This window comes from Anas platyrhynchos, chromosome 1 (assembly GCF_047663525.1).
Source record: "Anas platyrhynchos isolate ZD024472 breed Pekin duck chromosome 1, IASCAAS_PekinDuck_T2T, whole genome shotgun sequence".
NCBI classification, from domain to species: Eukaryota; Metazoa; Chordata; class Aves; order Anseriformes; family Anatidae; genus Anas; species Anas platyrhynchos.
Genome location: NC_092587.1, coordinates 75,661,901 through 75,682,195, shown reverse-complemented (window position 1 = coordinate 75,682,195; position 20,295 = coordinate 75,661,901). Strand labels below are relative to the sequence as shown.

Below are 20,295 nucleotides of genomic sequence, written 5' to 3'. Positions count from 1 at the left end.
AACTAGAAAGGAAAATACCACAATTAAAATATTTGATGATGCACCACCAAAATGATGTAGTTCACTCATTTTGAATTGGAAGTTTAGGCTTGTGTATTTGTAATAACACTTCACAGATAGATGGCTATTACATGTTCTGTAGTTGTGCATTGTGAAAACAATGAAGTAAGAGAAGATCTGATGCCTTTCTGGATAGAAATTATTGGGTTTGTAGAATAGCTAGCTGAGAATGATCAAGATTTATTGGGTTTGCAGAATAGCTAACTGAGGACGATCAAGATTTTGCCATGGCCTTTAGCTTTGTTTAGATTGCAAGACTCAGTGTGTGTAAACAATAAAAATAAATAAACAGAGGTGAGAAAATCAAAGAGTATGGAAGAGAAGTGATGACAATAAAAACAAACAAACAACAAAAAAACAAACAAACAAAAAACACATTCTCTTCAAACACAGGTCTCAGGCATGTGCACAGAGCACAATGTATGTCTTTAATGCCTCATGTCGTGAGAGGCTCTCTCCAGTTTGCTGCCTGCACCTCTACCTTTTGTTCCTGCAATTTCACAGACTGAAGAAACAGCTGCTCCCAATTTATTTAATCATCATTAGCCAGCATAATCACCTACCCATGTTCACTGGGCCAGCAATGCAATGTTATGGGCTTATAAAGCACCTTCTGCACCACGTGTCATTTTGAATGTGCACACATGTACTGTTTCCGTACAACTCTGCAAGAACTGGTTCCAAAGCTGAGATAGATGGGACTGACCTTTCCAAAATGTAATTCATAATTAAAGAAAAGAGAGAAGCTACCCTCTGTCTAGTTTCTAGCTTGCAGCTATTTGTTATGCTTATGTTCGACCTACCCTGTGAAATGGTCCAGCACATGGTACAACAGCTGCAAGGAAGGTAAATGACAATAGAGACCCCCTAAAACTAATGTCAGCTAATGAAATAAAGCTATTTACAGAATTTAGTTACCTCCCAGCTGTTTAACAGGCTGCAGTTCAGGTTACTTTGGGATAAATGGAAACCAAAAATAAGGTTATGTTACGATGGAAGAAGACACCAGTGTCATTCTATTGTAAATGACATCTGCTTGAGTGAGAGAAAAGGCTGTATAAAAAGAACAGGAAAACACAAGTCCTATGCTTTGAAAGTCAAAAGAGGCATGTAAAATAATACACCTCCTGTTGCTTAAGTCATACTGATCCCTTTGAAGAAAGTATGGAAAATAAACTCACAAAGCTTTCAGTAATTAACTTATCAAATCATTGTATGTATGGAGTGGATCTATGATTTTGGTGGATTTCCATGTCATTAGCACTAGCCAGCAGTGATCTTGCAGCAGCTGCCAGGCTGGCAATTCAATTTGCATCCTCGCTTCTGTGGGACCACAAAGGATTTGCAACATGCACACAGGCAGTGGCCCTGCACAGCTCTGCAAAAACTGTTGTCAAAGCCAATACCAAAGAGAAATGGGATGTAAAGCAAAACATTTTGAAGGTAGAAAACTACAACAAATAGTTGGAAGAGACTGAAATCCACACACTTAAGGAAGAGACAGTAACTGCCTACAGGAGGGTAGATGGATGAAGTAGCTAGATAATGAAGTGGGAAGAAACAAGGAAGGGGAGCTAACGAGGGAATCTAGGACAGGAGCCAGTCAGTAAAGATAGGAAGTGTCTGGTCAGAAATATCTGAAAACATACCTGGAGGACACCGAGCCTTGCTAGCAGAATTGCCATGCAATGCATTGAGAGAACAAGATGGGATGAAGGTAAAGCTGTAATTCCTCAGGGACGTAAACTGAGGTTGCACAGGAGAGTCTAATTCTGGCATTTCCAGACCTCTGTGCACACAGTTCCTTATTTCTCGTCTTAGTTACATTCCACTTAGCACTGACAGAGACACTTCAAAATGGGCCTTCAGCAGATCAGATAAAGTTGGTACAGCAAAGTGATGATATACTGAGTAACAGAATATATGTACAGACTACTATATAGTCATCCTTTAAGTGTTTATGGCTTGAGATTTGAAACCGTAAAGATGTATCCAATGACAAATTTATTTTGGCTTTAAGTTTTGCTATGAAAGTTTTGCTCAGCATGGTGGGGAAGGAAAGATCTGTCAAAAGTATAGTCCTTCTGTAAGGTTCTGGGAATGCTTTTTCTTTTGGCAAGGTTACAAAGTGGGCTTCTGCAGTGTGCCGAGATTCACCAGAACCTTTCCTGTCTTTCTAAGCTCTGTTATATCTACTACATTGCCAATAACTGTGACATAAATAGCATGGGATTTTACTTTGCTTTTAGAGCTCTATCTAAAGGAAATGTGCAGTGATACGCGGACTTGTACCAACTCTCTGGGTTTATGCTCAGTAATATCAACCTACAGATTGGGCAATACATTTTTAAAGTGCTCTCAAGTCTGTGAGGGAGTTCACTGTGTGTTTTAGAGTCTCCTGAATGGAACATGCAGCAAAACTGAGATTCACCAAGTATTTTGTTTAACAGAAAAAGAATCAGACTAAAAGAAAACAGGGCACTCTATCCACAGTGTATTTCCTGTACAGTCCTGTGATTGTGCAGTTATTGCTGAATCGAGTCAGATTTCCACTTCTATTGTTTGGCACTTGCACCTGAATACTCCCACTGTCAGTCATCACTGTGAAGTGTTTAGGGCCTAAACCCATGAGTGAACAGGGTTGGTGCATGTGATGTAAGATTAGATATAAGAACTGGTACCTGGATGCTGGCAAGGCTCCACATGTGTCTTCTGTTCACACACGTTTCCATGCAAGAATACAATATCACTTAATAAGCGTATTTGCTAGAGATTTTTTAATACGCTCATATTTCAAGCTGTGAGGAATGTTTTAACAATTCGTGTCCATAAAGAACAGTCCTGTCTGCCTCTGGGCCCTGCACTGGCAATTTAATTCTTGAACCACAGATGCAGTGTATCCCAGTCTACCCCTCATTCTAGTCAATTTATCAAGTCCTCAGAAAATACTCCTCAAATTTATGAACCTGTTTGCTTTTGTTATTCCGGACTTCTATTTCTAACAGTTACAGCCTTTTTTTTGTCTTCTTCGAGATTAATTTAACACGGCTATAGGTGTGACTGTCCCTGTGAATGGCTGGTGAAGAATGTTTTAATTACTGGTAAAGTGTCAATAAGAAAGCTATTTGTGTTTGTATGAAGTCTTTGATGTCTGGGGGTTTCAGAACAACTGATAACAACTAGTGACAGTTATGGGATACTATGCAAGCCTCTGATATCTGGCCAGGTGGCCAAGAGATTAAGAAGAAGAAAAAAAGAAGCTGAAGGACGGCTGGGAGACAAGACCTGCAGGGGATGTTCTATAAACTTGATACGGTGCCAAAGGAGTACAAAGGGGAAGGACGAGAAAAAAACTTGGAGAGGAAGACTACAAGCCTTCAGCATGAAAGACCCCTAGAGACCCCCAGAGGGACCACCAGAGATTGATACGCATGCTCCAGTAGGAGGGACTGGACCCCGAAAGCTAATTATAATAACCTGTTTTTTTTTAGAAGTAGTAATGAATATGTATTAGTCTAGGAGCATAAAAATCAGCTACTTGATGTAACTGGTGTGCGTCCTGGTGGAGCGGAGACTCCTGGTGCACCCAGCGCTGTTTGCTTACCTCTATTCTTTTAATAAATCCTATTTTTTTATTTAATCCTATTCTGAAGAATGAGCCATTTCTAACAATTTGGGGGCTTGTCTGGAATGGCTATGGTTCCTGAATTCTGATTTGATCTAGGAGAGGAGCCCCACCATTTGGTGGCTCCTGTTTGAGTCGGATCGGGACTAATGCCATCCTGAACCTGAATAAAGGTAAGCAAAGAATTTGATTTTTTTTTGAGCTCCCTTGCCGGCTGTTTTTTTTTCCCGTAATTCTGTGCGCAAAGATCCGGATGAAGACGACAGGGTCGTTTGGATACCGTTCGGTTGGATGCCGGTGTCCGGGATCGAACCGGACAAAGACAACAGTTGTTTGTGGATACCGTCCGGTTTGATCCCAGACAAAGACAGCAGAGACGCTTGTGGATACTGTCTGGTTGGATCCTGGACGAAGACGACTGAATCGTAAGTGGATACAGTCCGGTTGGGTAAAGGTGCGGTTGCCAGTTTTTATGTGTGTGAGAGCGTAACTGAGACTTCTAAAGTCAGCGTGGAGGTCTTTTTGTTTTCTCACCGGTTCTAATCTCCTGTGAGGGGGTTTGGCCGGTGAAGGGAGTGATTCTATAGAAGTGGTTCCTATAGAATTTGGGGATACGTGGGTGGGTGACAGGTCCTAAACCCCCTGCAAGACACTCTCACTGGGGGCAACCAAGGGCTGTGGGAATTGCCACAAGTAAAATTCCCAGATGGGTCAGATAAAATCGAAGACCAAGGACCAGGAAGAAGGGAGCAAAAAGTCCATTATGAATAATGACTAGAAATTGGAACAATAGGGGCCCCAGAAAATTAAAGAGTAAATTAAAAATGATCCAGTATTATATGATAGAATGACCAAAAGAACCCTTAAGACCCCATGTATTCTGATCCACGGAGGACGGGGTCTGTCAGGCTTTGAACATTAATAGTGGAATACCTGTGGATCCGGAAAAGAGCAAGCTGAAACATTGGAATTAGAAATTAGAGAGCAATTGATTAAGAATGAATATGTGCTACATTTGTGCCTGTGCTGCACTTATACCTCCAGATAACAGGAGCCTCTCGGACCCCGAGAACCAGATCAAAAACAACCTCATGGTTCGGACTTTAATCAAGGGGTCTGAGATAAGGAGGACTGTTCACAAAGGGACAGGTTATGCATATGTATAGGAATGTTCGTGTATATGTAACTCTTTACTAAAGCAAGTTGCCATGTTAGGTGTGCACAAGTTTGGTAGGACTACCCGCCCCATGCTGCATGGCGTGCACAACTTTGGTGGGACTACCCGCCCCGTGCTGCATGGAACTGAGTAAACATACCTACTTTACAATCTTACTGATTGTGGAGTCAGCTTTCTGTGAGACATTTTGGTGAGCCAGGCAGGAGACACTCTGCTCGGCTGCAGGATCGGCTGCAGCGCCGACGCCCCTAGGTGCACCCTGAGTGTTTTGCTCGGCAGGGACTCCACTCGCAGCTGCTCACCGCAGGAGCAAAGATCTCCTGAAACTGCAGACAAATGGTATGTTTTCAGCTGCTGGAGGGATACTAACTGGAGTGTTAATAATTGTATGTGTTTTTATGTATGTATTTTGTGTTGACAGTATTTGTGTAAATGTAAAGGTTTGAAACAAAGTGTTCCAAGTCACTTCACAAAGAACACAGTCAGAGACAATACTTATTTGGTTGGTTATCATTGTAAATTATATTCCTGTAGTATGAATGAGATGTGGTAGAGGCCTCTGTGTGCGATTGTGCTGTGTGAGTGAGATGCAAAGTGAGTGCAGAGTTCCGATCCGTGGGTCTGTACTCTCTGCAAGGGGAGTGGGCAGAGATGAATGAAGTGCGTGACAGACTGAAAAGAAGTGCTGTTTTATCCAAGTTTTGAGTGGTGGTGCCTAATATATGGGCCTAGCGATGTATCTTGTGATTCTATTTTTGCTCTTAAATGCTTTGAGTGTGACAAGAAAAAGGCAGGAGCATGAGCTGACTCTACTGGCGCTTTCGGCCATGCTTCCTGCAACATATGAGACCCGAACAGGCTGAGGCCCGCACAGGCTGAGACCCGGACTCGCTGAGACCTGAATAGGTCGGGAGCCCGGAGCGGCGCCGAGAGATCGAGTTGCTACGGGAGACCAAAGGCGTCAGTGGACACTGGTAGCTGATCCTCACCGTGAGGCGAGTCGGCACAGAACAGAGGGGCGGACATCAGGACCCTGCAGCCTGTCTGACGTGACCAGGGAGGCAGCGGCAGCTGTGCTGAGCTGTGCTGCTTCACTCTAGCATTCTTTTTAGAAGAGGTTTATCTTGCAATGCAAAAAAGACTATTAGTCCCCAGATCGGTGTTATAACTATTACTAATGACGACTTAGCTTTATTGCGGGGCAGGAGTGCAGAGACGCAGATTACACTGCCAAATGACCACCGGCAGGCTTTTTCACAAACCTCTTCTAAGGTTGCAGCTGGCAATGCCTGCAGCTGTATAGCAGACGTTACACTCTCTTTCCTAACTAGTAATCATGTGTCTCATCCATTTGTGGTGAATGGTCAGTGACAAAAAGAAAAGGGGGAGAGTAAGGGGCGACAAAGACAGAAACGGTACCAGGAGGATGCCACTGACACTAACAGCATGGGTAATAGGAGTAGTATAAGTGACACAAGTGACGGTGTGGGGCGGCGGCGGGCACTGCTGCGCTGCAGGGCGCTCTGCCTGCTGCTCGCCCTCACCTGACTGTGCACTGCTGCCGACGGTGCTAGAGCAAAATGAAGACTGCTCAGATGGCAGTGATGAGAGTGCTTGTGTGAAGAAGATGTGTACTGAATCTGACTTTGTGTGCAACAGTGGTCAGTGTGTGCCAAACAGATAGCAGTGTGATGGGGATCCAGACTGTGAAGATGGGTCTGACAAGAGTGCTGAGCTGTGTTATATGAGAACATGTCAGGTAAATGAAATCAGCTGTGGTCCTCAGTCAACCCAGTGTATCCCAGTGTCCTGGAAATGTGATGGTAAAAAAGACTGTGACAGTAGAGAAGATGAAGAGAATTGTGGCAATGTGACTTATAGTGCAGCAGAGTTCACATGCAGTAGTGGGCAATGTATTTCCAAAAGCTTTGTCTGCAGTGGTCAAGGTGACTGCTCCAACCACTCAGATGAATCTTTGGAGCAGTGTGGCCGCCAGCCTGCACCTCCGGTGAAGTGTTCTGTGAGTGAGGTGCAGTGCGGCTCAGGTGAATGTATCTACAAGAAGTGGCGATGTGACAGAGATCCTTATTGCAAGGATGGAAGTGATGAAATTAACTGCCCTTCTTGGACCTGCAGGCCAGACCAATTCAGATGTGAAGATGGGAACTGTGTCCATAGGAGTAGGCAGTGCAGTGGTGTGAGAGACTGTCTGGATGGCACTGATGAAGCAAACTGTAACAATGTTATTCAGTGCTCTGGACCTGGAAAATTTAAGTGCAGAAGTGGAGAATGCATAGATATCAATTAAGTGTGTAACCAGCAGAGAGACTGCAAGGACTGGGGTGATGAGCCCCTGAAGGAATGCAAGATAAATGAATGTGACTGTCGAGAAGAGAAACTGTGGAGATATTGATGAATGCCAAAACCCTGTAGTCAAATCTGTATCAACCTGAAAGGTGGCTACAAATGTGAATGTAGCCATGGCTATCAGATGAATCCTGCTACAGGAACCTGGAAAGGGCCATACAGCAAAGCAAATTACATAACCGTTGCTTAACTTGTCAGAAGATAAAAAAGAAAGTGTTTCAACAAGCAGCTACGGGAGGGAAGAATCACTGAACCCCCGATGTGAGGGACTGTACCTTGTTTTACTGACTACTTTTACTGACAGCTGTGAGAACCGCAGAAACGGACATTTCTAACAAAGCTACTAAAATCCTGTAATGAACAACAGCTTTCTCCTGTCCTACATCTAAACACTCTAATTAGAGCCTGGAATTCACCTTCAGAGGGAATAACTGTATTCTTTTAGCAACTCTTACAAACCACTGAAAAACCACTAGGCTCACCTTCTCCTTATTTCTGTGAAGTCCTGTACACAAGCCAAGGGACCTGTTTACAACTTCTCTGACCTCTCCTGAAGCCAGAGTGCAGTTAGTGCACAAATATCACCTGGGACACCATCAGTTCTGTGCTGCTGTTTCTAACCATCATGTAAGTAGGCTGATGAGTAGCTATGTCATAACTGGTTTGGCTGCACTGCCTATAGATGCAGCTTATACCTAAACATAAGCCTAAGACCAAAATCCAGCCATCCCCGTGCCATCAGCTTGTTTTTCAGAACTACCTTTCTTCTTCTATAACAGTTAAGCTTTTTCTGGAACAGTCTCTTTCATTAAAGAGTACGACAAAATACAGAGTGGTCTTTCCCAACATTACTTAAATAGGATAAAACTGGATAGAGAATTTCCATGCCATGTAAAACATAGTAAATACGTAGGATCAGAAATAAGGTGCAGACTTAATATCCTGGTTTTGGAATACCTTTATTTATCCTACAGTTGGGATTTATCCTATCCCATCCTGTCCTGTCCTGTCCTATCCTGACCTTTAAAACAAGCCTGAGGAGGGGTGTGAAGAACTGAATTGGATAGCATTACACTAAGCCTGTCCTCAGAGATCTTTAGAAATGCCTGGTTTTATTTCGGGGTGCTTGACACTCAGTTCATACAAGAAGCATTACTGCTAGCCTTCGAGACAAAAGTTCTTAAATTCATAAATGTACAATGCAAGGTATGTAGTTGAAAAGAGTACTTTTATGCTACCCATCTAAATTTTCTTAACAGTGTCCCATTTGCGTCCCTTCAAGTGCCCATACAATCAATTCTTTGCTCTTGGGATTGCTACTAACACCCCACAAAGTGGTGTGTTCTCTGCTAGGGACTAAACTGAGACCTATGAACAAGTCCCACATGGGTTGCAGTCTGCTCATGATAACTTGATCGTAACAATCCATGCTGCTGACACACAAGTGAGAGAGCCTTGACAATTAAATCCCAGTCATTAGCATCACCATGGCTGTAGCCACTTAGTCTCAGCACTGGGCATGACTGCAAAGGTATTTGCAGCGTAGTGGAAGTAAATAAATAATAAAAAAAAAGGTACTGTCTGCTCCATCATCTCTCTAACAGTAATCTGGAGTGTCACTTGTTCCCGAACTATTCCAGACAACCTGAAATGCACTGAGGAGGATAACAAGAGTAATTCTGCATGAGTATTGTGATAACGGACTGTGTGCCTGTGCCCAGCTTATTTGGATTGTTTCCATTACATTGCCTCAGAACATAACAATAGGTACTGCAGAAGAACCAAACAGAAAACAGGAGGATTGCTTATGAACCACAGGACCTTGCTGACTTGAACTCTAGATTTAAAATATATATGCACCAGTTCACTAGGACTCCTCATGAGAAAGAATTGTGGGGACTGCAACAGTGGAGAAAGGGCTCCTTCTCCCCCACTCCTGCAAGCACACAGGCTTGCAGATAAGCTAGTCCCTTCTCCCGTCCTCTGGTTTCTGGTAGCTGTCATCTCTACTCTGTTTTTTTTTTACCCACAAAGCAGACAGCTGCACAGGGATGGACAGCTACACTTCTCATCTGGCCCCATCAAGTAATCAAAGGTCACTTCTCAAATATCCTAAGTTTTCCCCATACTTATTGAAATGGAAATAATTACTTGTCTGTTCAGAAAAAAGGCACGTCTTGCCTATTTAGTTCCAAGGGTAAATCCTCTTGATTACTGGAATTGGGATTTCCTTACATGCACTACTGTGAAAAGTCCAATTCAAGAGCAGCAGAAATTACTCAGGAAGTGCTTAGCAGCAAAGGTAAAGGAGAAAGGAACAAGTGTTTTTAAGGATTGTAATGAGTACCAAGCAGCAGACTGATTTCATTTCTCTCTCTCTCTCTTTTTTTTTTTTTTTTTCTTTTTCTGCTTAGGAAACACCTGAACCAGATTGATGCCTCTGCTCCTGTTTCAAGAAGCTGAATGTTTGAGGTCCAGCAAGGTATTCTTTTTTTGAGCCAACAAAATGCCTTACAAGTTGCTGTATCTCCTCTCTCCTAACAGCTGATGGCTGGATACCACACCTCAGAATTCTACTGTTCATTAGGCATGCATTTCCTCCTCCTAGAGAAAAGTAAAAATGTAGCACATATTAAGATGTGAACATCTCTCTGAGATAGGCTGAACTGGGGAGGCAGATGGCATCCTTACAAGTGCAATGTTTTAAGTGAAGTTTTAAAGAGTAGGGTCATTGCAAGCTTCCTCACTCTATCCCAATACAGTACTGCCATCTTGCCTCAAAAGTGCCTCCTCCTGCAGCCAGAGGGACCAGATAGTAGCCCTTTCCCACTTTGATTCCTTTTTTTTTTTTTTCAGGTTGTCTACTATGGTAACAAACCAAGAAAACTCCTTTACTAAGCTGGCAACTATTGTCTATTGAGAACTGGGAGGAGGCTCACAGTTCCCCTCAATATCAGATTTCAGGGGGGAAAACAGAAGTTTCATGTCATTCTTAAGTCTGAGTTCGGTTCACACTCACAGGCATTCCCATACGTTGACTAGATGTCAAAAGACATGTTGTCTATAGGATAGTTTATGAAGGTCTTTATTAAGGTGGTCTGTGTGGAAGAACTTCCTAGTATAGCTGTATGACTGAAGTTATAGTGATTTAGCTACTTCTATAGATATTCACTTCAAAATAAAGATGATTATTTTCTTGTTTAGGTTATGCCATATTGAAAGTGACACAGACAAAAAAAGGACACTCTTGTTGTGAATAAGACTACTCATATAGTAGGCATCCAGTGATTTAATTTTACCTGTTCCCATTTCCAATGTAAAAACTACCTTTTCATGGGATCAAACCTTCTATGTTTCTGAGTCAGTGGTCTCTGGGGTCTTGGAATTTCCTGTCTACTGTATGATTTCATGATTGAGAAGTTAGGACTATATGGGCATTATGATTGTTTCCATAAGAACATAAGACCACAGTAAGTCAAAAGACTTTCCACTCGTATGTCTTAATAATAATTTTTTACAGCACCACAATACATAGTAACATTTGGAAAAAAAAAACAAACAAACAACTGTCTATAACAATCACTAGCAGTACAATATATAAAGTCACTGTTATTCTTTGAGGTAATTAGAACATGGATTTGCATGTGCATGTGAAGCCACACTGCAAAGCTACACTTGAGTCACTGTGTCTTCACAGGTGCTGTATGCACCTCACTTTCAGAAGCACATCCCACAGTCCTGTATGCTGTAGCAAACTTAACTCTTCTGCTATTCTTTCTCCCATGCAAGAGCTTATAGATCTGGAGCTTACAGACCTACTTATCTCTATCTCTACTGGTTCAGATAACTCATCCACGCAAAATGGTAAGTGACCAGCCCAAATGAGAGCTTCCCTTGGGGTTTAAGCTAGTGCTTTTGACAGTCTGGCCTGATTGAAAGCATAACTCTATCATGTAAAAAGATTTTGCATGTGGGTGAATAAGTTTTGATAGGGATACCTGAAGGAAAGCTTGACTCAGCCATGAAGCAAGGGCTTCAAACCAGGGTTTGATGAGCTGCTACAAGTCAGCTAAGCTAGTGACAAGCCAAAATTTTAACATACTGTAATCTGAAGTATTCTCTTCAATCTGTTCAGTTTTGTTTGCTGAAACTAAAGCAAGTGTGTCCTTCATCTTATTTTCATTTGCTCTGACAGAACTGTGTGTGCACAGTCAGTCACTGCTGATAATATTACACGTCCCAAGATGTTTTCTGAGCTGTGAAGCTCTTACAGTGCAAATCAGCATCAAGCCCATAGTACTAAAGGCTTCCTCCTCATAAAGCTCTAAAATGCCACTTAGTTGTCTTTGGCAATTCTAATATTTCCACTAAACCCTGACTATCATGTAGCAAATGTAGAGATCAGAAAGCAAGTTACTTGGTCATAGTTTTCTTGGGTGGTCAACTCACTTTACTTTAGAGAGTTTCTCAGGAACTGTGTTAGTCTTAATCAAAAAGCATTTAATCTAGTGTCACTGAGAAAAACATTAATTCACTGTACTTCTAAAGTACCTCTCATATCAAGATAGAAAAGCCTTTTCACAAGCACTGCTGACTCACAGTGCCCCTAGGAGATATCATAGAATCACAGAATCATAGAATCATAGAATATCCTGAGTTGGAAGGGACCCTCAAGGATCATCAAGTCCAACCCTTGACACTGCACAGGTCCACCCAAAAGTTCAGACCATGTGACTAAGCACACAGTCCAATCTCTTCTTAAATTCAGTCAGGCTCGGTGCAGTGACCACTTCCCTGGGGAGCCTGTTCCAGTGTGCAACCACTCTCTCTGTGAAGAACTTCCTCCTTATGTCAAGCCTAAACTTCCCCTGCTTCAGCTTAACCCCGTTCCCGCGGGTCCTGTCGCTGGTGTTAATGGAGAAAAGGTCTCCTGCCTCTCGACACCCCCTTATGAGGAAGTTGTAGACTGCGATGAGGTCTCCCCTCAGCCTCCTCTTCTCCAGGCTGAACGGGCCCAGTGCCCTCAGCCGTTCCTCATACGTCTTCCCCTCCAGGCCTTTCACCATCTTCGTAGCCCTCCTCTGGACACTCTCCAACAGTTTCATGTCCTTTTTATACTGTGGTGCCCAGAACTGCACACAGTACTCGAGGTGAGGCCGCACCAGCGCAGAGTAGAGCGGGACAATCACCTCCCTCAACCTACTAGCGATGCCGTGCTTATGTGTTATTGCAGTCATTTTACACTTTATGTATACAGTGAGCAGAGAGGCACAAGCAGTAATCATACAGTTTCTTTTCTTCTTTCTACCCGATGTATATAGGCTGGCTATTCTTACTATTATTAATTATACACCATTCTAAATGTAAATAGCACTTTGGAGAACATTAACCATTTTGAGTAATATCAATACATAAAGTATAAATCAGTTATTATGGCCATAATAATAAGTGCATAGCTTAATGGGGAAAAAAATGCACCAATTATTGCAGCTTAAGTAACAGAACCTGAGAAGTAGAGATAGGTAATGTGAATACTTAACATTTCACGAGACATTTCCAACATCTGCATATTTATGGATATTTTGTACAAATAAAAATCCAGAGATAAAAGCAAAACAGCTGACTTCAGGAGATGAGTCTAGAAATCAAGAAGTTTGAGAGAGAAATTCACAACAACTCAAACTAGAGGGTCTACACATTTACAGGTGAGGGCTTCAGAACAGACACTCCAGGCCTTTAGGTAGGGTAGTGCCTTCTGTTTTCTAGATAGAATAGCGTAACTAAATTACAACTTTAAGCAAAAGTAAGATGCAAACATAAACTTCTCTAGACTTCCATGTGTGTAGCTGTGATCAAGTTATATTACCCAAACCCAGATACTTTATATTTGTAGTTCTGGTATAGGTCTTACTCACCAAAAGAAAATTAAAATTATCTCCAACAAAATAGATCAACTCTTCTATTTGGAATTATAGTTTGTTTGTTGGTTTAAAAACTCTACAGTTCTTTTCTTGTTGCTGTTTGTTTCTATTGAAAACTGAGTCGTAGAAACTTTACTCACCCCTGCTGACCAAGTAGGCCTTGTTCTGCATTCCCCCCTCTCACAGCTGGGAACTGAAGGATCTTTCCTCCAGCTACTTCCTGCATACAGAGTGCCTGTAGATGACAACAGTCATTATTTCCACACATTTACTTTAAAAAGAAATTCAGTTCAGGAAACAAGCATGCTAATAACAAAAACCCTGTTTCCTCTGACTTTATGGAACTTTTTAAATAAAAGCCACTCTGGGAAAAATACACAATAACATGCAAGGTCACTAGCTGTCTCTAAGATACCTTTACTTTAAAGGATCAATCTCTCTCTTGCAGGATTTTCAGTTGAACTGGATTTCAGTAAGCATTGGTTAGCCAAAATCACAGTTGGATTGGCTGTCCATGAACAAGAAGTACTTCGCAAAAGCTTTAACAGCCTCTGAACAGAGATCACGTCATTTTTTCTCCTCACTGTCATTTTCCCTCCAGTTGATGCTCTCAGACTATCTATCTTATACCATCTCTGCAAGTCTCACTGGAAAAATCGTCATGTCTTTGGCTCGCTGCTGTCGCTGTCTGCAGTTCTCCATAAATTCCTGGCAGGCAGGGAATAAGAATTTTTACTCCTTGACCCTGAGTTTCTGTCAGTTCCTTGAGCTGTGTTCAAACCTAATTTCAGCCCTGGACATACTTTTACCATAGAATCAGCTTTTAAATGGATCCATGTTTCCCCTGTCATGAACACTACCTTTAAGCAAGTTCACTTGGAGATTTCATAAACACTGGGTATTGTTATTATATCAGAGCAATTTCCAGAAGTGGATCTCTGGACTCTATCACTCCCTTGTATGACTTGGTCACAGACTGAATGCTGTAATGGATGACAAGAAGATAAAGGGCCATCCTTAGTCATGACTTCTTGAAGGTCAGGTTGTTCTGCCAAAATTATCCGGGAGAGAATTGCTTTTACACAAGCCAACTTGCAAACACAGTTTTCCCATAGTGATCAGCTTGCAATAGAAGCAAAGGACAATAAATGTACCTTTCATTCAGACAGATCTGCTGATATTTCCAGGGGACATGTGTGCTTAGAAGTGCTCACATCTCAAAAGCATTGAAGCTCTCCAGATTTTTCTCTCAGTGGCAGCCAGAGTTTGCAAGTGCCAAATGTGTTAGCGCTTCTCAGTGCAGTGACGACATTTGGGCTGCAAAGTGATGCTAATATACATGAAGCAGGTCAGTGTTGCTGACTTTCTGAGGCTGTAGACAGTATACCTGCTACACAACCTATCACCTCTGGACACCTACATCAACAGTGGCAGGGGTATTTTGGTTTCTCACAGTCTTAAGAAAGTCTCTCACCAACCTTTATCTCTCCTCCTTCTCAACAAAACCATGTATAAATCCTTGATTTTCTTTCAGTGTCACTGGAGTACTCATAATGTAGCTCATACTGAAACAGTGAGTTGAAAGAACATTGCTTGCTTATGTTATTCAAAGACATTGTACATAATGTAATTTATTTCATGTTTTCTATATTTGATAACAAAGAATTATTAATCTCTTTGATTTGTCCAAGTTTTTCCCTCCCACAAAATTTTAAGTCAGAATAACTTTTTTTTTTTTTTTTTTTTTTACCCTGGAGCACCAGAGATACACAAATGCACATTACATCAGTGGTTTTTAAGCAGTAAACAACAAATAGATAAGGAAATAATTCAGACAGACTGGCATTCTGCCTGTCGGGTAGGGAAGCATACTGTCAAGTCATAAGATATCATGGCTGAGAAAGCAGCAAAAAAGAAACCAGAATTCCTACGGTTATGACAAAATGATGGTAGAGCATTTGGTACCTAATAAATGATGTCAGGATACTTTCATAGCTTTCTGCTAACAGAATTGTTTTCTTTACTGGATCATCCTCTTCCATAGCTACACTGACCCTTTGAATTCTAGATTAAGTTTCTAACCCAGTGAGAAATTGAAAAGTTTTTTTAAGGTTTTGAAGGCTACAGAAGAACTTAAGCTGGCAGAGGGCACATAAACACACAGGTGCAGACTAGTGGAGCACATGGCTGTCAGCCAGGGTGAATGACATTGTACTGAGCAAGCTGAGATGCTTTCCTTTATGTCTTAGCAATGATAAGCACAATTCATAAATCCGCACTGGTTAGCTGATCTACTGGAGAAAGTAGCTGACTTAATTTCGTACCATAGGATATTGCTGTAATATTGTTTGACCTCTTGGTACTCAAAAAGTGCATCTGCATGTTTGTACATCATTTACACTGGCCAATGTTATTGCTCGGCCTTGTCTGTAATATGTCAGAATCCTGAGAGAAAACAGAGAAATCTGTAAACGTTTCTCATTGTTTACTGGAAATTACATGGGTGGTCCCACAATGTACAAAAGTCCTTGGGCAAGTAAAGAGAATGAATGCTTCATGATATGAGTGCATCTTGTCTCATTTGACTCTTCTTTTCTGAGCAAAAAGCATGAGAACTGCTGAGGAAAAAAAGAATACTAACAGGCTAGCTCCATTTGCTAGAGAAGAAAGTTGTAGGAATTGGCTCATTTTCACTGAAAAATGTATGCTAAATACTTTTCTTGTCTGCAGGTTCAATTTGCCACTGAAAGCTTAATTAACGTTCCCCAGCAACAGGGAAACATTCAGATTCACAAAATACGTTAGTCTTGGCTGAGGCTTCAAAGTGTTCTCTTTACAATATGCTCCATGGCTATTTTTAAACTCCTTGCAAAGTTCACAGCTGAGCATTTTGATTCAGAGTGAAATTCATCAACAACAACAACAAAAATATCATCACAACAATGTGTTTCTGAGGAAAATGGGATGAACCTGAAATGATGAGCCTGAAATGCAAGAAGCTTGGCTTAAACACTGTGACTTATGGCAGGAGCAACTTTTCCCTTTCTATCAGTCTAAGAAAAAGAGGATAATTGGAAACCAAAGAGATAGTTCAAAGAGTTCGGGAGTGTTTTTTTTGTTGTTGTCAGCACCAAAGAAAACTGTGCACAGCCTCAGGAGGGACTCAGAAGCCAAAGTGGAGGAACCATAATGTGCCAGCTGAAATTTCATATTGGTGGATAGATGCTGAGAGGAACAGGCACTATATACCCTACCATCGTCTTATCAACTGCAAGGACTCAAAGTAAAGCTACAAGCGTAACTGGGACAGGATAATGCAACTCCTGTTCTGTAGCAGTTAGAAGGACAAATGCTGAGTTGCAAACGGAGAGGCAAGGCAGACTTCTTTAAACACCATCATGTCACCGAATGTACTTTGTTCTGTACAGATTGCAGATTGATGCAATTAACATACAAAAAAGAGGCCAAAAATATAATGTTTGGGATATGATTGTATACTTCTGGGATATGATCATATACTAAACTGATTTTGAAAAGCATAATTCAGTATCTGAGAGGAAAATGTAAAAATACTTTGAATCACTATTTTGATTCAATAGCATTGACCTAACATTGCTATATTATGGCATTAGGAAAATAAATATCCATACTTAATATTGATTAAAAGTATGTTTGCAGCAGAAAATAAATGTGAAGTTAACAATACTGATTTCTCTAAGTCTCTGATATTAGAAAGCATTTATGAACAAGTCTGAACAGGGAAGCTTTTGTGAATCAAGAACTAAGCAAGACTGTACTTATGCATACTACTGTGGATTGCAGTTGCTCATAGCATTTATAAGCCTGCTAGTTAAAAGTTTTGAAGCAATGAAAGTAAAATCAAAAGAAAAAATAATAAAAAGTAGTCATATATTCAAAAACATCATTCCATCATATATTTGAAAATCATCATTCTGCCACCATCACTAATAATGTCTAAGTACTCATATAAATCTGCCTGAAGATCTTGTAATTTTTGCTTTGTAATAAAATAAGAATGACGCCTACATCTCTCTATATATTTATTTATGGAAAAATCCTGCAGTAATATGTACTACGCATGAATATTTATCAGAGGAAAATAATGGTTGTACCCATATTTAATTTTTAATCTGATATCTTGGATATTATTAACTTTCCTGACAGTATTAAGAGGAATAATTTCATACTTCAGTAGTGAAAAGAACTGCAAATGAACCATAAGTAAATAGAACTGAATTATCTTTTGCAAAGATCTGGGAAAGAGAGACTAAGGGTATGCAAGTTGCATGAGATTACCTACAGAAAATCAGACACATTTAATGCATGGCAGACCACCATGCCTTGAGTTCTGCCTCCAGAGTTCCCACACTTTGGAGATAGGTCTGTGGGCAGGCCCTGTCTCTATGCCTGCAGACTGGGGACATGATTGCATTACACTCTCAAAGGTGTTTTGCTTTGGTTTCATGTTGCTTGCTTTACTGAGAAAAGTTTTAGCCTTAATGATTGCAAGGAAAAAAATAATCTTGAAAACTGAAACCAAATGTAGCCTGTGGCAAGAGCGCTGGCCTCCATCTGCAGGGATGTGAGAAGAGACAGGAATGCAGCAAAGAAGACTGTGTGCAGTTCACCCCAGCTGTGTCATCAAATTCCCTTTGGCTCCCAGGAGAAGCACTGGGGGACATCCTGTGTGTGCATGTTGTGCTCTGGGTCTGAAGAGGACTGTTCCTTTGCAGTGGAGTTGCCACTCTCCCTGCCCATGGCACTCAGGTTTACATCATGGAGCAGTATTGAGTGCATGAGCTGGATTCCTCTTGAATGAAACCAAGCCACAAGATGTTCTCCAAAGCAGCTGCACCTCAAGCACTCTGGCTGCAAATGGGTGTTCAGATGGAAACTACTTTGAGCAGTCCAGTGGTGAGCATGAGTGGGTGTCGCAGCAGCCTGGGAAATTCCATGCCCAAAAAGGACCTGCACTGTGCAGATGTAGGTGCCCCCTCATGGTCTGTTGGACCAGCCTAGAGCTGGGACAAACTAAATCACCCTTAAAATATGTATAGGGTGAAGGCCAGATCCTCAACACCAGGGGTTTTGCTCTACAGACTGTCTCCTCTTTGTCCACAGCATTTGTGTATTGGAACACAACCTGTGATGCTACCAGCAGCCCCAGCTTACAAGTGCTAACTTCTTCCCAGCTTTTCCCTGTCTGAGAAACAAGCAGAGGAGATATGGGAGACCCAGCTCTGCAGAAGATCAGAGCATCACAGAAAGAGCCAAATCAAGTTTTAAGAAATGGGAAAAATCTTTCAAACATATGATCCTACCATTACGACAGAGCAGGAAACAAACCATGAACTCACTCCATCAGGTCTTAATCTGCCTTGCCTGGATTTGGCATTTGAGAAGGATGTTCCTGCATGGTTATTATTCAGATAAAGCTAAGCATAAACACTTTCCTAGCTCAAGCTGAAAGGCTTTTCATAGGCTGGCACTCCTAGAAAAGGGGAAAAATTCCTGAGAACTACATGGTCACTTATCCACACCAGTCACAGACTGACCTCGTTAATACATTCAAAGAATTTGACTGGCCTAGTTCTAAACACTCACTAAATAAAGAACTGTTGCAAAGCTGTCCTCAGGAGCTGGATACCCAGTTCCTTTAAAATTAATTGGAACTGAGCACTTGAAATTTGTAAGTGGTTTAAAATACTAAATGGAGCAATGAGCACAACAGGAAAACTACACTACAGATCATTAAATCTATGTTTTACATACATATGCAACCTAAGCCTCCCTGCTTTTCACTTGTTTCTATTCCCTTCAGCTCTATATTTTGGATTGAAGAGTTTTCCTTCTTGCAGAGGAGATTGGGGTCCCTCTGTATGATGATCACCTTGCTTGTCAAACACACATCTAGGTCTTTTTAATCTTAATGAATCAATCTCCTCAGACACTTATTCACTTTGTCATCCTCCCCTGAACTATTTCCAGTATGTCAACAGCTTTCTGGGTTTGAAGCACCCAAATTAAACACTAGCTTTCTCACCACTGCCTAATTAGCAATTCACTGCCAATGTAAGAGTGTCTTTCTTTTGTTGATTCCTAATATTCTGTCTCACTTTATAAAAGCATTAATATTAGTAGCAATTTCCTCCCTCCATCTTCCCAACATATGCAGTTCTACAGAGCAGTGGTCTTCCAGGGGGTGTGCAAGACAATCCATTGGGGTATGGAAAGAAAATGTTTTTGTACTATTAATAAGTAAAAGAAAATATTTAAAGTATTTAAAATTTTGTTCATCTTTATCTCATCCTTTTTTAATTTCTATTTTTATGTAGTTTTTACAATGTACATATTATTACAGTAGTAAATGTATATAATTTATAAATAAATAAAAATGAATATACTGGGGATGTGTGTTCTATGTTTTTTGACAGGTAGGAGTGTTCAATTAAAACAGTTTGGAGAGCACTGCAGTAGAGTGTGGAGGTACATCCAGGTAGTAAGATATATGCATTTTAAGTACTCAACAGTTCGTGTCAGGAACTCCACCGTATCACCACTGTTCCATCTGCAGCCCATACTGTGTCAGCTCCTGAACTCACCTGGCACAGGGTCAGGCCTTGACGACTGACACCGAGACTGCCTGCACAAGCTGCTGCCGTCATTCCCCAGGGTTAGTGGTCTAACCAGAGAAAAGTGAGGATGGGTGGGAGAGTCTGGACTTTGGCACCAGGCACTCTGATTAGGAAACAGGCATGCAAAGGTCTTTTTTTCCCTGTAAAGAGAAATTCAATTAACTTTACTGTGTATATTTCTCACATTTTGCACATGCATGTATGTGTACAGGATATAAAAAATGCATCCATATTGTATTTATTACTGCATTATTTATTGTATTGCATTATCATATTTATGATTGCATTTTGCATAGATTTACTGTGTTTACTGCACATGTACATCAAATTTATGCTATTTATTTAATAAACAGCACAAATATTTGACATGTTCTGCATTTACTTGTAGGTGGAATAACTGCAACTTCTATATTGTTTGACATATCACATTATAATTTACCATTTGCCATTGCTTATAATTCTGCCAGACTTGAACTCTTTGCACTGAAT

General features: G+C 41.1%; 1 protein-coding gene and 1 long non-coding RNA gene across 8 annotated transcripts in view; one reads left to right on the top strand and one right to left on the bottom strand.

Annotated features, from left to right (window-relative positions):
* LMNTD1 (lamin tail domain containing 1) overlaps positions 1-20,295 on the bottom strand; it is a 217,716-nt gene that overhangs the window by 17,907 nt on the left and 179,514 nt on the right. For all 5 annotated transcript variants that reach the window (XM_021274794.4, XM_072042043.1, XM_072042025.1 and 2 more), the window contains 2 exons: positions 19,774-19,946; positions 13,291-13,385 (listed from right to left, as the gene is read on the bottom strand). In XM_021274794.4, coding sequence (XP_021130469.1) covers positions 13,291-13,385; positions 19,774-19,946 — 268 coding nt within the window. The remainder of the gene's footprint in view (positions 1-13,290; positions 13,386-19,773; positions 19,947-20,295) is intronic.
* On the top strand, positions 2,880-20,172 carry LOC140003149 (uncharacterized). 3 transcript variants are annotated; one of them, XR_011811191.1, is made up of 4 exons: positions 2,880-4,110; positions 9,644-9,711; positions 11,019-11,093; positions 13,599-17,196. It is a non-coding gene; the product is annotated as an uncharacterized lncRNA (long non-coding RNA). The 3 variants fall into 3 exon arrangements; XR_011811189.1 differs by having other exon boundaries at positions 2,928-4,110; positions 15,881-20,172; XR_011811190.1 differs by lacking the exon at positions 2,880-4,110 and adding an exon at positions 5,208-7,856 and having other exon boundaries at positions 15,881-20,172.